This window comes from Moschus berezovskii, chromosome 24, assembly GCF_049115385.1.
Source record: "Moschus berezovskii isolate FMDL1 chromosome 24, NW_MosBer_1.0, whole genome shotgun sequence".
NCBI lineage: Eukaryota > Metazoa > Chordata > Mammalia > Artiodactyla > Moschidae > Moschus > Moschus berezovskii.
The window spans coordinates 31,593,681-31,607,565 of NC_142483.1; the positions used below are offsets into that span (position 1 = coordinate 31,593,681).

General features: G+C 42.5%; 1 protein-coding gene across 1 annotated transcript in view; it reads right to left on the bottom strand.

Moving 5' to 3' along the window:
* Nucleotides 1-367: 367 nt before the first annotated feature.
* Nucleotides 368-13,885, bottom strand: part of RYBP (RING1 and YY1 binding protein) — a 78,250-nt gene continuing 64,732 nt past the window's right edge. Inside the window, exons 3-5 of the mRNA XM_055414330.2 lie at nt 5,035-5,211; nt 4,842-4,940; nt 368-4,377 (exon numbers count right to left, since the gene is read on the bottom strand). Coding sequence (XP_055270305.1) covers nt 4,125-4,377; nt 4,842-4,940; nt 5,035-5,211 — 529 coding nt within the window. The 3' untranslated portion in view covers nt 368-4,124. The remainder of the gene's footprint in view (nt 4,378-4,841; nt 4,941-5,034; nt 5,212-13,885) is intronic.

Sequence of the window (13,885 nt, forward strand, 5' to 3'; positions counted from 1 at the left end):
TCCTTTACACGAGGGCCACAGCTAACCTACGCGCAGCTGGCCAGAAATGGGTTCTTTCCAGGGTTCTTCAGTCAGGCACTGAATTAACCAGTTACCCATCATTTTCACTTCCTTCATTAAATCATCACTGCCTACCTCAAAGGACTCCTTTAGGGACACCCGTTTGCTTTCTTCCAAAATTCGGGCGTTCTTTTGTTCCATTATATTTTCTGCCGCAGCTCTGAGCCATGTACTGAGATACCCAAATAAACTTCAGCATCTGACAAACTCAAGTTCTCCTGAAATACTACATAAGTGAAAAATCTGAGTACAAAAAGTAACCTCCTATTTGCTTATGTCTACACAGACAAAAATAAAGATTTCAATGTAAATTTTACTATTTTATTTGTGAAAAAACTACAAGCAGAATTCATAAATAGACATTTCTATTTAAAGCAGGAAAACGATAAAGTGGCTTCTAATAACATAGTCGTGCACATGCCAGCAACAGGAATATATTAACATCTTTTATTTGCTAGACAAAGAGCAGTGTCCAATATAAATTTCCCCCAAACATTTAAGACCTGTGAATTTCTGACCAGTTCACAAAACCACCGACACTTTAGCATGAAGAAAAAAACAAACCTAACAGACTGTCAGCTCTAAAGACATTACAGAGCAGGAACTTCCAAAAGCGTTATACAAGCTGTCTTTCTGGGCAAATGAAAAATATAGCTCGTATAATACATTAACAAAAATTCACAAGATAAGATTATGTTTTGACATACTTAACAAGCATTCTCTATTTGTCTCCAACAAACAAAGCTAAGGAAATAATGTAACCATCTTTACACAGTAAATTAAGGTTACAAGTCATACACAAGAACAGAACTGCTTGCGCATTAAAAACTGTTCAGCTCCATTGTCATACTCTAAATGTTGGCTCTTAAACCATTTTCGGTTACATACAAGCAAAGGTTATTATATATCAGCAATTAATAAATTTTCAATAATTTAAGATACGGTAGCTTAAAAAAGTAGACTGAGAATGGTCTTGATAAGGCAGGTGAAACATCTTAGTGGAACTAAACTCACAGAAGCTTCTGCCAATGTTTTAAATGTCCAGATTAAAACTGAAAAGATTTTGACTGAAAATATTCTGAGGGTATCAGGATGTCTTTACCGTTTTTTTCCTTTTTTTGAACTGCATGACTCAAGCAGAGCAGGCTGGGTAAGCTCTGTGTGTGCACACGCACGAGCGTGAAAGATCATGTGGCATTAAAACAAATGGAAACTTGCAAGCATTAACACTGTGCTTTTGTTTTGTTTCTATAACCTGCTTACTGCGCCGCTGAATACCAAGTATTTCTGGTCCTCTTTCAATATGTATCTTTTATCATCTACACTAGTGTTTTTACACGCTGCCTACTAATTGTAGGGTAAACTGCAAAAGCAGGAAGTTACAGGAATTCCATTTCCAGAATACATGCCTGAGGGATGTCATCCATTTGGGAAATTAAAAGTCTAAGTACCTATCGTCTATCTCACTATAACACAATACACAACAGCAGCTAAAGGACGGGCCGGAAAACACCTGATTGCCAAGAGCACTCCCACCGTGAGCTGCAGTTTCTACCAAACTGGCAATGTCGTCCTCTCACCTGTTCTAAAGCAACCCTCCCTTCCTTCACCCCTCCCTAGTCTTTATTCCCAAATTAATCACGGAGGCAGAACTGAAAAACCAAGACACTGGCAATGAATTAGCAGCCTCTGAGTAGCTGGTTAATCAGCTTTTTCCACTAGTCTAGGGGTCCAATCACTTTACATGAAACTAATTTTGCAAAAGTACACAGTGTTTCTGAACAAAGTGCATACCAACACTTACTGGTTCCAAAAGCAGTGCAACCCACATGAGTTTGGTGGCATTTAAATTTTTTAAAAAAGTTAATTAAAAAACTTAGCAATTCCTTACATCTCTGGAAAATAAATATGGCTGACTAATTTACCCTCCCTGAGACCCTTAATAAAAGGAATATTAAAACTTTAGAAGGAATGTCTTTGCAATACCCCACTAATATTAAAATGTGGATTTAAAATTCATAGTCAAATCACTATGTATTATATATTCTGATGCTTACAGAAAGCATCTGATTTCCTTTGGTTCATTAATAAATACTTCAAAAATGTATTTAAAAAGGTAAGTATAGCTTGCATCCCAGATACAAGCAGTATTTTTTAAAAAGAGGGGAAACATTGTCCATGCATTTGAGAATAGGACCACAGCAACAAATGGCACTGCTTTATCATCTATACCTTTGAGAACAGAATTTAAATGATCGTACATCAGTGACTACAGAATAGTTTTAATGTAAATGTGAAAGGAGCCTTTCCTGTTGGCTACTCAAATCAAGCTGTTAATTTTTCTCTTTACTCGTTGCCTCCATACACAGAAGTTACTTCTATTCTTAAGCAAACCAGGTTTTTCACACCAAAATGGGGCATTTCATCACTAATCTGCTGCCCTCCCAGGTCGAATAAAGGAAGGTGACATCAAGTTCCCATGCTTGAAATGACTCTCAAGTCTACGAACTCTGCGAATATGAATGTTAAGAGTCAGACAGAAGAGAGATCCTAAATCCAAACAAAGCAAAATGGAACATTTCTTTTAAATGAGGAGGGGTGGGTTCATATTAGTGGTCTTTTACACGTTTTTTTATTTTTACAAAGCATCTAAAAAAAAAAAAAGAGTGAAAAGAATCTTTTTAAAAAAGAGTTTACTCAAGCTGTCTTTGTGTTGAGGAAGTAAAAGCTCACAGGAAGTAAGAGCTTTCCCTGCAACTCTAGCTGCCAGCCCTTCAACCGTTTCTTCACCACTTGCATTCCTTCCCACAGCAGGGAACGGAGACACATCATGGAACTGAAAAGCTTCATGTCGGGACTGGATGTGTTGGTTGATAACCTCTGTTCAGTCAAACAACAAGACTAGACTTTAAGAAAGGAAAAGAATCCTCACTGAATGGTAAGGGAAACAAGGGGCTGTGAGGCAAATAAAGTTCGATTAAACAAAACACCATGTGCAAAGCGGAAACAGGGATTTGCTTCTTGGATGGACCAAAAGTACAAGTGAGACAGTTTGAATCCTAAAACTAAGAGACAATTTATCGATTTACCTCAGACATGAGTAGAGGTCTGGAAAATGGATGGAATTCGAGTTACAGAATACCATATTTTCATGAGTGCTTATGTAAGAAGAGCAAAGTGAACATGTAACCGTAATTTACATGAATACTTGGCATTCTGGAGCTAGTTTAGTTACTTTCAAATGATCAAAGCCCTCCCAACTAAACCACTTGTGATTTGTCAGTCATTCCACCACAAATGCAGGCTATCTGGAGCAGTCTTTAAATTTTGAGATCACATTGTTTAAAAAATATATATTTTCGTATCATCCAGTACTCTTTAGACAGATGAGAGAGTCAAGTTCCCACGCGGGTTGGAACATACTTCATGTAAGACTGATTTTAATTTAATTTCAGCACTTTCATAGAAGGGACTGTCCCAGATCTGTAACTGTTCAATGTTGTATTCACTTCACAGTGTTTCAAGCACCAGCGTTGCCATGGATTGGTTTCAAATAACCTTTTATATATAATTTTATATTTATATATATATAGTTATATCAAAACTGATAGTACATAGTATAACTGGAAGAAAGAACTAAACTTAAAAGGATATGCTGAAAGGATGGAGTCTGTGAACACAATAAATAAAAGTTCCCTCCCTCTCCCACCCTGCCCTCCCCCAACAAAACAAAAACAAAAAACCAGTTGTAATGTACATGGAAAATTGTGCACAGCAGATTTTTTTTTTTTTTATAAAAAGTAGATTCAGGAGCACATCCAATTATAAATGATTGTTAGGAAAATCATATAAAACAATGGAATACATAAAAGTGTCAAGAGTAATCGTCAGGGTGCGAAATTCCTTGGTGGCCAGATGCCCATGGCGAGCAGAAATTATCCTGGCAGCATCACTAAGAGGTCGATGTCCACGGAAGATTCTCCAGGGGGTGCAAGCGGCATGGGCAGGTGGAGGATGTGAATTTCATACCCTGATTCATAGTTTTCACAATTCCATGTGCAACTTCAGAAAGATTCATCATTTACTGCTGACATGTCGCCCTTTGGCGTGGAGGAACGGGAGGAGCCCTTGTCTGTGCTCTCCGACCCCGAGCTGCTCTGGTTCTGCTGTTCGGACCCTGCACTGGAGGTCACTGTGGATGAGGATGTCGAGGAGGAGCGAGTCTTTTCCTTAAAGTCTGTGATAATGACGGTGACGTTGCCCACAGTCACTGCCAACTGCTGAGCGGTGCTCCTGTCCACGTTTTTCAGCCGGGGCCTGAAAGCAACACCACAGGCCAAGAGCCTGTTAAACCAGGTGTGGATGCAGAGGACTCCAGCTCCAATGTCACACACTCACACTTCATGACACTGTGGCAACGAACCTGTCTCTCACGCACACACACTTCATGACACCGCGGCAACGAATCTAAACCGCCGGCGTGGATACCAATGCTTACTACCAAACCTGCTGAAAAGCTTAGCAAGAATGGAAACCATGATCAGTTAGCAAAGCTTTGGACCACTGCGAAATTAAAATCAATTTATCTTTCTCCTGTTTTCGTCTCAGTGATAAAAAATAGCTCATATATATGTGCATGCATTTTGAAAGTTAATAGTCCCACCCCAGCTCTTCATCCCACCCTTTAGCCTACAAACCCACAGGCACAAAACGACCCCCGACTCTTGATTATGGGCAGCCAAATCTGGGCAGTGATGTATTTCAGTCTAGTTTCAAAATACCTTGAGGTGTGATTCGTTTCACTGGTCTTTGTTGTAGCATTTGCAGACTGTATACTGTTCACTTCGCTGGGAGGATCTTTCAGGATATCAGACTTTGGTCTAAATGGGGAGATAGAAAAAAAGGCATTTAAAAGATATCTTTGATTTGCCTGCAAAATAACACAGCACTGTACTGAGTTACTCAAGAACTTACTTTGTTTTCTTGTTGGTATTTTTCTTGGTAACACTGGGACTAATTTCTTTATCTTTCTCAGGTTTCTCTTTGTCTTGTTTTTCAACTTTCTCCTTCTTCTCCTTTTTAGGGGGTGGTGGAGTGGCATACTGTTGGGCCACTTGCTGGGCCACCAGCTGAGAATTGATCCGAGGTTTTCTAAAACATTCAAGAAAAGATGCCTCATTATTTGCTTTATAAATATTTCTTTGATTTTTAAATTTTGGTCTCATAATGCTTAGGTATTTTATTACTGGTATCTGGCAACTCAAAACTAAATCATATGGTGTTATTTCTACATTATTATTTCTAGGTATTATGGTTAAGTCCATAAAACTTTTCCTCTTTCAAATCCACTCTCTGTATACCTTTAATGACACAGACACATGTGCTCAAACAAATACACACATCCCTGTGCAGTCAAGACTTTCAGCCAATAAAACATGATTGCTTCTAAGAGTGCTGAGAACACTACTTCTTTTGAGCTGTCAAGATTATACTGACTGACAGCTTTCAAATACTGCTGCTGCACAGGGTTAATCTCATTTTATTAAATGGACACTGGTAATCCCTTGAAAAGAGAATGAAATTAGAAGTGTGACATTCACTCCTCAATTTAATTATTCTGACTTGGTCTGCTCCCCTACAGCTGTGACTGGCACCACCGACGACACAGAGCGATAGAAGGTAACTGGTTCACATGAGCTCCCGAGGGGGTGAACACTGAAAATCAACAAAAGAAAATCCTAGAAAAGCGATACGGTCATTGTGCCATCAACCATTATGTGTGTGCCAGTCTCCAACTGACACTGGTTTTTAGCACTATTGTTGACAAAGTCTAAACTTTGTGCCAAATATTTCTTACAATGCATGACCATTCAGACCCAAATGGCAAAGGGAGAAAGGAAAGCTTAGCACACAATATTAATTTTCAAAAACATTAGCATCTAGATCGACATTTCCAATATAATAAACTCTCCAAGTATAATGTGTGAAGGTGACAGTCACTCAGTCACGTCCGACTCTCTGTGACCCCATGGACTATATACACAGTCCACGGAATTCTCCAGGCCAGAATACCGGAGTGGGTAGCCTTTCATTTTTCCGGATCTTCCCAACCCAGGATAAAACCCAGGTCTCCCACTTTGCAGGCGGATTCTTTATACCAGCTGAGCCACAAGGGAAGCCCAAGGTAGGACGCATGTATCTAAATTAGGGTCACTAATGAGGTGAAGCAACTGCCAGCCACCATGTAACAACCCCCCTCAGACCCTATATCTCACTCTGCTCTCCATGATGGAGGCACTGGCCAAAGAAAAGCAACTGGACAGATGAGGGCTGGCTCATCCATGAAAGAGCCACTGGTAGAGGAGCGGAAATGGAAGGAAAAAATAAAAAACAAACCTAGGAAAAGCAAGTTTCTTTTATAAATAATCATGTCATTAAAAAAAAAAAAAAGCTGCTAGAAACAGGACACACTGTCTGAAATACCTCTTAGGAGAGGGTGTGATGTGTGAAAAGAAACACAGGGTGAAGAGGGGACAGCCGCCTACTGCACAGCTTCCAGGCCGGCCTGCTCGGGGGGTCCCTGGCGTTTCTGAGGGTCTCGGTGCTGGTCCCACAGTCGGGTGGCTTTGCAGGAAACTGATGAACAAAGGATCAATCCCAGGGCAAGCCTCCTACGGTCTCCAGCAAACAGAGGCCTTGGCAATGGATGGCACACGGCGAAACCCAGTCACAGGCACAGCCACCTCAGGCTGGACCACAACCACAAACAGCCTCACCTGCCACTGAGCAAGGGAGTCAAACTCAGACGTGTAGTGTAGCAGACAAAGGAGGAGGTTCTTAAGCTAAGGCCCTGCCCTTTCATGTGAAAGGTAACTTTCCTTTTTCACAAGTTTGCTTCCTTGGTGGCTCAGACAGTAAAGGATCTGTCTGCAATGCAGGAGACCTGGGTTTGAGCCCTGGGTTAGGAAGATCCTCTGGAGAAGGGGATGGCAATCTACTTCACTACTCTTGCCTGGGAAATACCATGGACAGAGGAGCCTGGTGGGCTGCTACAATCCACAGGGTAACAAAGAGTCAGACACATACTCAACAAAGGCAGCGGCAGCCTATTCTGCTCCTTCAAAGAGGAAGTGTATCTGTTAATACTTAAGAGAGAAGATAATCACCACTACAAGTCATTTCACAAGTACTCATCAGGGACACAAACAGATCAGATCAATTGTCTATAGGGATTACCAGCCAGCTTAAATCAGAATAAAAAAACAAAACAAAACTGTCTTACACTAACCAAGACTCAAGATGAAATAACTTAATCAGAGTTAAACCAACTATATACAAAAAGCTACCTTGATGGAGAATTTCAATTAAGCTAGTATGTGTACTTCACGACACAGAATGACAAGAGAGGACAACGGGACAGCAGTCCAAGATCACCTTCAACAGACACTCAACGGCACACCAAACCCTTGCCCCAAAAGAACCCCTAGCCTCCTGCCCAACTTGAGTTATGGGGGGCCTGTCTCACTCCAGGTACATCCTATAAAGTTACAATGCTACTTACCACACCACTATGTAACTATCAATCAAATGTACACTCCTGAATGGCACGACTGCATCTTAATCATCTTTGTCACTATGGCATTCAGCACAGTACCAGGTACCCAATAAAATTACCTCCTGGTGGAATGAAGAATAAACAAACACTGCAGAGAAAGACAGAGTAAGATAAGGACTGAGAAAAAAGCCCAAGCTCTGGTGTGATCAGGTCACTGCTGACTTTTAGGAGAGCAGCCACATGAGATTCGGACTGCAAAAATGAAGAGATGACAGGATGTCAGAGCAATAGCCTAGAGATGGCCAATAAGAATTTTTCTGGAGAAATGTCGCGGTGAGGTAAAGATGGTCCTGCCACTACAGAGAGGGGTCAGCATGGTTGGAGGAGATTTCCAGAGGAAAGGGAGGCTGAAGTCACGTATACTGTAGACGGAGAAAGACGGAAGGCAGGCAAGACAGCAATGTCAGCCATGGGGCAAAGGAGAGAAAGCACATAATCAAGAAAAGCACTGGCAGAGGCACAGTCTTCTGAGACAGGGGAGGGATGCTAGGTACCGGGGGGTTATGGACAGAATATGGAAATGAGAAATCAGAGAAGAGATCCTGAAACCATGGACATCAGAAGTGGTGCCTAGGTTGGTAAGCAGCTGGAACTGCCAGAACAGAGAGCTTGGAATAGGCAGAGATGAAAGGAAGTCACCCTTGTCTCACAAATAGCCCTTTACACCAGGTGCCCGGTGCGATTGAGAGCAGCTCCCCAGCACCTGGACCCCGTGCTGCTCCACGATGGAGCCCTGGGGACCATTCCCAGGCGTCTCACCCAGGCCAAAGGCACACTGTACACAGGCAACAGGCCCGGGGCCTGTCTCATGTCCTCCCACGGACGACCACTCTCTAACACCTCAGCAAGCAACCCCTCAGAATGCTTCAGCGCCATGTGCCACAATCCGGTCCCTAAAGGACACAACCTACACACGTGCACACACACAAAAAATAAGCATGTCCTCACGTGCTCCTACGGAAATGGATGTCTGACCAGAATGGTGAAGTAAGTGTTCCTCCCCTCCAATGCGCAACCAAATCGAAACTTCACAAATGAAAAGGCCCCAAGGCTAACTCGGAGAAGGCAATGGCACTCCAGTACGCTTGCCTGGAGAATCCCATGGATGGAGGAGCCTGGCAGGCTGCAGTTCATGGGGTCACGAAGAGTTGGACACAACTGAGCGACTTCACTTTTCACTTTCCTGCATTGGAGAAGGGAATGGCAACCCACTCTAGTGTTCTTGCCTGGAGAATCCCAGGGATGGGGCAGCCTGGTGGGCTGCCGTCTATGGGGTCGCAGAGAGTCAGACACAACTGAAGCGACTTAGCAGCAGCAGCAAGGCTAACTGAGATCAGATTACCAACAAATATGGCATGTCTGCTAAAGGCACCTGTGTTGTTTCAGAAGTACATTCTCAATATCCTCAGGCAACAATCTAGTAACTCTTCCATCACCACTTGCCCACAAAAAACCCTCACCAACAAGTTGAAAATCATTATTTTAATTATTAGAGCAGTTTCTTCAAACTAGTTCCCCCAAAAAATTCCACAGTGTTTCTCGGATCAGGGAACGTGTGAGGTAGGAAAATGCGTCTAATTCATTCTGAAATGGTGCAGTGTTACTGAACAAAATGCATAACTTTTGGAGGAGAAGATTAAGAAACAAGAAGGGGTCATCAGTGGGAGGCCCTCCAAAGGTGCCACCCTGCCAGATCTGCCCTGACAGCTCCTGCCACCCATCCCCTCATTTCTAGGCCAGCACGCTCCAATGGCATGAGGGTTGGGAATGTGCCAGCTCCACTAAGAGCCACATGCACCCCACTCCCACCCTGACGGGTTTCTCCCAGTTCAATGTTATAAACTGCCTGTGAAGCAGGAGGAGCAGAGCCACCTCACAGCCATCACAGTATCCCCTAGATCAGAAAGATCAAGACCCCTGTCTAAGGCTTACAGTAAATGGCTAAACTGGGGTTTTTAACACAGACGCAACTGAACTATCATTCAGAAACTCCTCTTATGAAAACCACTCCACGATGTCCTCCCTCCGCCACCCATGTGTTGTGTGTGCACAGGCGCGTGTATGGGCTGGGTGCAACGGGAGGGGGCACAGGGTGCTAGGAATCAAAGACCCAGGTCAGTCCAGGCTACAATTGACGGACACCTGCGCAAGAATTCCTGATAACCCCACTGTCCTCACTGGATCAAGGGGAGGACTACTTGGTTATCCTTAAGGGAAAAGGGCAGGGGAGAGAAGCTGGCGAGAATGTTTTCTGATTTCTATGGAACATTTCCCATAAGGAATGAACCTTTATCACGGTATTTAATACTGCTGATCATGAGAAATAGTTACTTCTCACAGATTTACACTGCCCAATGCCATCTTTTAAATGTTACACAACACACTGTAAATAGTTTGTTTAATGGGTATGTTGTAAGGAAGTCAGTTCTTCAATATGGAGCTGAGAGTCTGGATTCTCCAAAATTACCTAAGTTTCCCAAGAAACAAATCTTAAATAAGCAATCAACAGCCTTCACAATATAGGGGAAACCTTAGGCCAATGAATGTGGTTTATTGCTTTTAGTGTCTAAGCCTCAAAGTCCATCAACTAAAAATAATAAAACAAACATCAAAAATGCTACACAGCCTGACCAGAAATGCTAAAATATAACAGGGGGCCTCGTTTCCTTTGCAAGTACATTAGGCAATGAAAGCTTTTTCCTATCTTAGTCTTCAACACTATATTCTGTCAATAACAAAATTTTTAGTTTTCTCAAAAATTTTGTGTTTATTGTTGTTTTTACAGTAGTTTACAAAAGAAAATCTGCTGTGAAATTTCAAATAGACATCATCAAGAAGTCTTGTCTATTTGAGCCACACGAACAAAAATGAGAGCAAAAAACAAACAAAAAACCCAAGCCATCTTCTTGGATTGCTCACATGGGTGGACTCGTGGCACTTTTGGGGAACGTGGGCAAACCTTACATTTCCCCCACACAGCCCTTTCCTTTGCCACTGTGTGCTCGGGGAATCTGAGATCACCTCTCCTTTGCTTTCCTGCATCTCAGCTCCCACAACTAGAGGAAAGAGACAACGACTCCTTTAGTTCCGGCAACAAAGAGCCATAACACATGGTTTCTTTCGTTTCATGATGCCCAGCTCTTCCTAAACTATCACTTGTGTTCTGGCTCACTTATGGAACTCTATTTTCAACTAAAATACTTCAAAAGCTCTGGAATCAGACAATCAACTTTTCATTAAAAAAAAAAAAAGTACTCTGCAGCTTACAAAATGTCTTCTCCAAGTTAACTTACATTGCCTTTAAGTTCTCTGCATACTGCCTGTACACCCCTGCCCCCAGCCAACCCCTTCCTTGCCTTGGCAATCTGCTAGTTGAAGAATTAGCAATTTCAAGATCTAACTACTCTGAAAATGCCTGTCCATTTAGCTCACACTATTAGGAGAGCCGACAATTCTTTATGACAGATCACATCATGACTCTGTAATTAAAAGACTTCTCCACATGACCCATTTTCCTGTCCCTACACTCAAGAGAGTCTACACATGTGCACTGGACTAACTAGGATGCTTTCCTCCTGCTCAACAATGACTGAATGTTTCTATTGCGGATGACCCACAATACATACCTGAGCACACACACACACACCCGCTGGGAACAAAGCAAAGTACTCTGCACAGCCATTTCTGACTATAACATTTTGAAAATGAAATGGGAATAGTAAATGTAACCTCAAGGAACTGGGTGGGCCAAATGTGTAAAAACGCTTTATAAACTTTTTTCCTTTGTAGAAGTACCTTGATAAAGCCATAATGAGGTTAAATAAGTCTGGACTTGTCTACATACAATATGTATTCCAAGTTAAATCAATCAAACAACAAATTTATTTGAGGGATACAATCCGTTTTTACACGGTTATTGCCTGTATTTACCTTTTAAGGCGATTTAAGATTCATACTTTGGCCACCTCATGCGACGAGTTGACTCACTGGAAAAGACTGATGCTGGGAAAGGTTGGGGGCGGGAGGAGAAGGGGACGACAGAGAATGAGATGGCTGGATGGCATCACTGACTCTGTGGACATGAGTTTGAGTGAACTCCGGGAGTTGGTGATGGACAGGGAGGCCTGGCGTGCTGTGATTCATGGAGTCGCGGAGAGTCGGACACGACTGAGCGACTGAACTGAACTGAAGATTCATGGTTTGTCTGTCCCAACATTGTCAACAACACACAATAATGGCTCCTGGCTTTCGCAGCAATACAGAAAAGAGGTCCTACAAGAACAACTTGTTTTCTGTCCATTTTACCCACCCACTCCTGATCCATTATATTTTAAAGACCAAAGATAAAGCAGAACACAGAAGTCAGGACATGCACAGATAAAAACAGATTTGAAGTAATCAGACTACTTTTAGGCCTCTTTCCCCTTTACCTATCCTTCTTTAAAAAAAAAAAAAAACAGCAAAATCCAACAACAACTGCTGCTGCTGCTGCTGCTAAGTCACTTCAGTCGTGTCCGACTCTGTGTGACCCCATAGACGGAAGCCCACCAGGCTCCCCCGTCCCTGGGATTCTCCAGGCAAGAACACTGGAGTGGGTTGCCATTTCCTTCTCCAATGTGTGAAAGTGAAAAGTGAAAGTGAAGTCGCTCAGTCGTGTCCAACCGCTAGCGACCCCAAGGACTGCAGCCTACCAGGCTCCTCCATCCATGGGATTTTCTAGGCAAGAGTACTGGAGTCGCTTGCCATTGCCTTCTCCAACAACGCTTATCTGCAACAACGCTAACAGGTATGTTACACAATCACTAGTATTTTGAGTTAAAAAAAGAGAAAGAGGATTTAGAACCAGACCAAGGACTATTAGTCTGGTAGTCTTTCAGGTATACCAAACTAGGCTGAGTTTTTAAATAAAGGGTTTTAATCTCCTAAAAATTTCTGTACATTTTTGTATTTGATGCACAACTACAGTACAGTTATTACTAAGAATCACCCATGTGAGCCAATCCAGCCCAAGGAAGAATAACAGATGAGAAAATATGGCAGATGATCTAGTTTAGTAAATTCCAAGGGAGTTTCTATGTAAGCACGTTCTTTGCCACTATTTTAAAGGACTGATTATCTTGACAGAGCAATAGACAAATAAATACACATCTGTTCAGTTATGGAAGGATGAAACCACACAGTACTCCAACCAAATTCTCCCCTGATGGAAGAAACAGCAGACCTTGTTGTACAGTTGTTAGTCCCAGTGACTAGGGTGCCATTTCAGCTTGCTGGTTTAGGCCCAGGTCATTATTACTCAGACCTAGTTGGCTTTGTTTTGGAAAGAGGAATACTCTTGGCCTTCCCTAGAGTTGCTCTTGGCACAGAGGAGGCTATGCCACAAAGTAGTGCAGAATTTCTGTGACCTTGGGACCTTCACTGCTAGGATCATACACTGCACGGCTTTATTACATTCTCGCTGCTCCCCAAATAGTATCTCTTCTTGCTGTTCTTTTCTCTCCTAGAGAGTTTCTCCCCGCTCTCAGATAAATACTCGTCATCATGAAGTTTCTCAAATCCTCTGGCTTATCGTCTAGAATGAGCCATTGGAGGGCCTTAAGGCCCTTGACTCAGGAGAACCACTCTGCTCTGCATAAGGAAACAAAAACTTCCCCCTCAAACTGGACTCCAACTATCAGGTTTAAAAAAAAAAAAAAAATCAAGTCATTCCCTTTATCTCACCAACTTCTCCACCCTCGCTTTCACTGATGATAGGCAGAATGCAGACTTTTGAGTTAGGACAGGCTCTGGACTTTATCCAGACTCTGCTATTGAGCCTGGGTAAATTCTCTAAATGGGAATGGGGCCACACCTAACTTAACAGGGCTTAAGTCAAGGAGGTCAAGTTCACTTAGCTCTTGTCATAGTTCATGTACACAGAACATGTAGACATTCTACATAATACTGATTGTTGTTCAGTTGCTGGGTTGTGTCCGACTCTTTGAGACCCCGTGGACTGAAGCATGCCAGGCTTCCCTGTCCTTCATCATCTCCTCATCTCCCGGAGTTTGCTCAAACTCATGTCCATTGAGTTGGTGATGCCATCCAACCATCTCATCCTCTGTTGTTCCCTTCTCTTCCTGCCTTCAATCTTTCCCATCATCTGGCTATTTCCCAATGAGCCGGCTCTTCGCATCAAGTGGCCAAAGTATTGGAGTTTCAGCTTTAGCA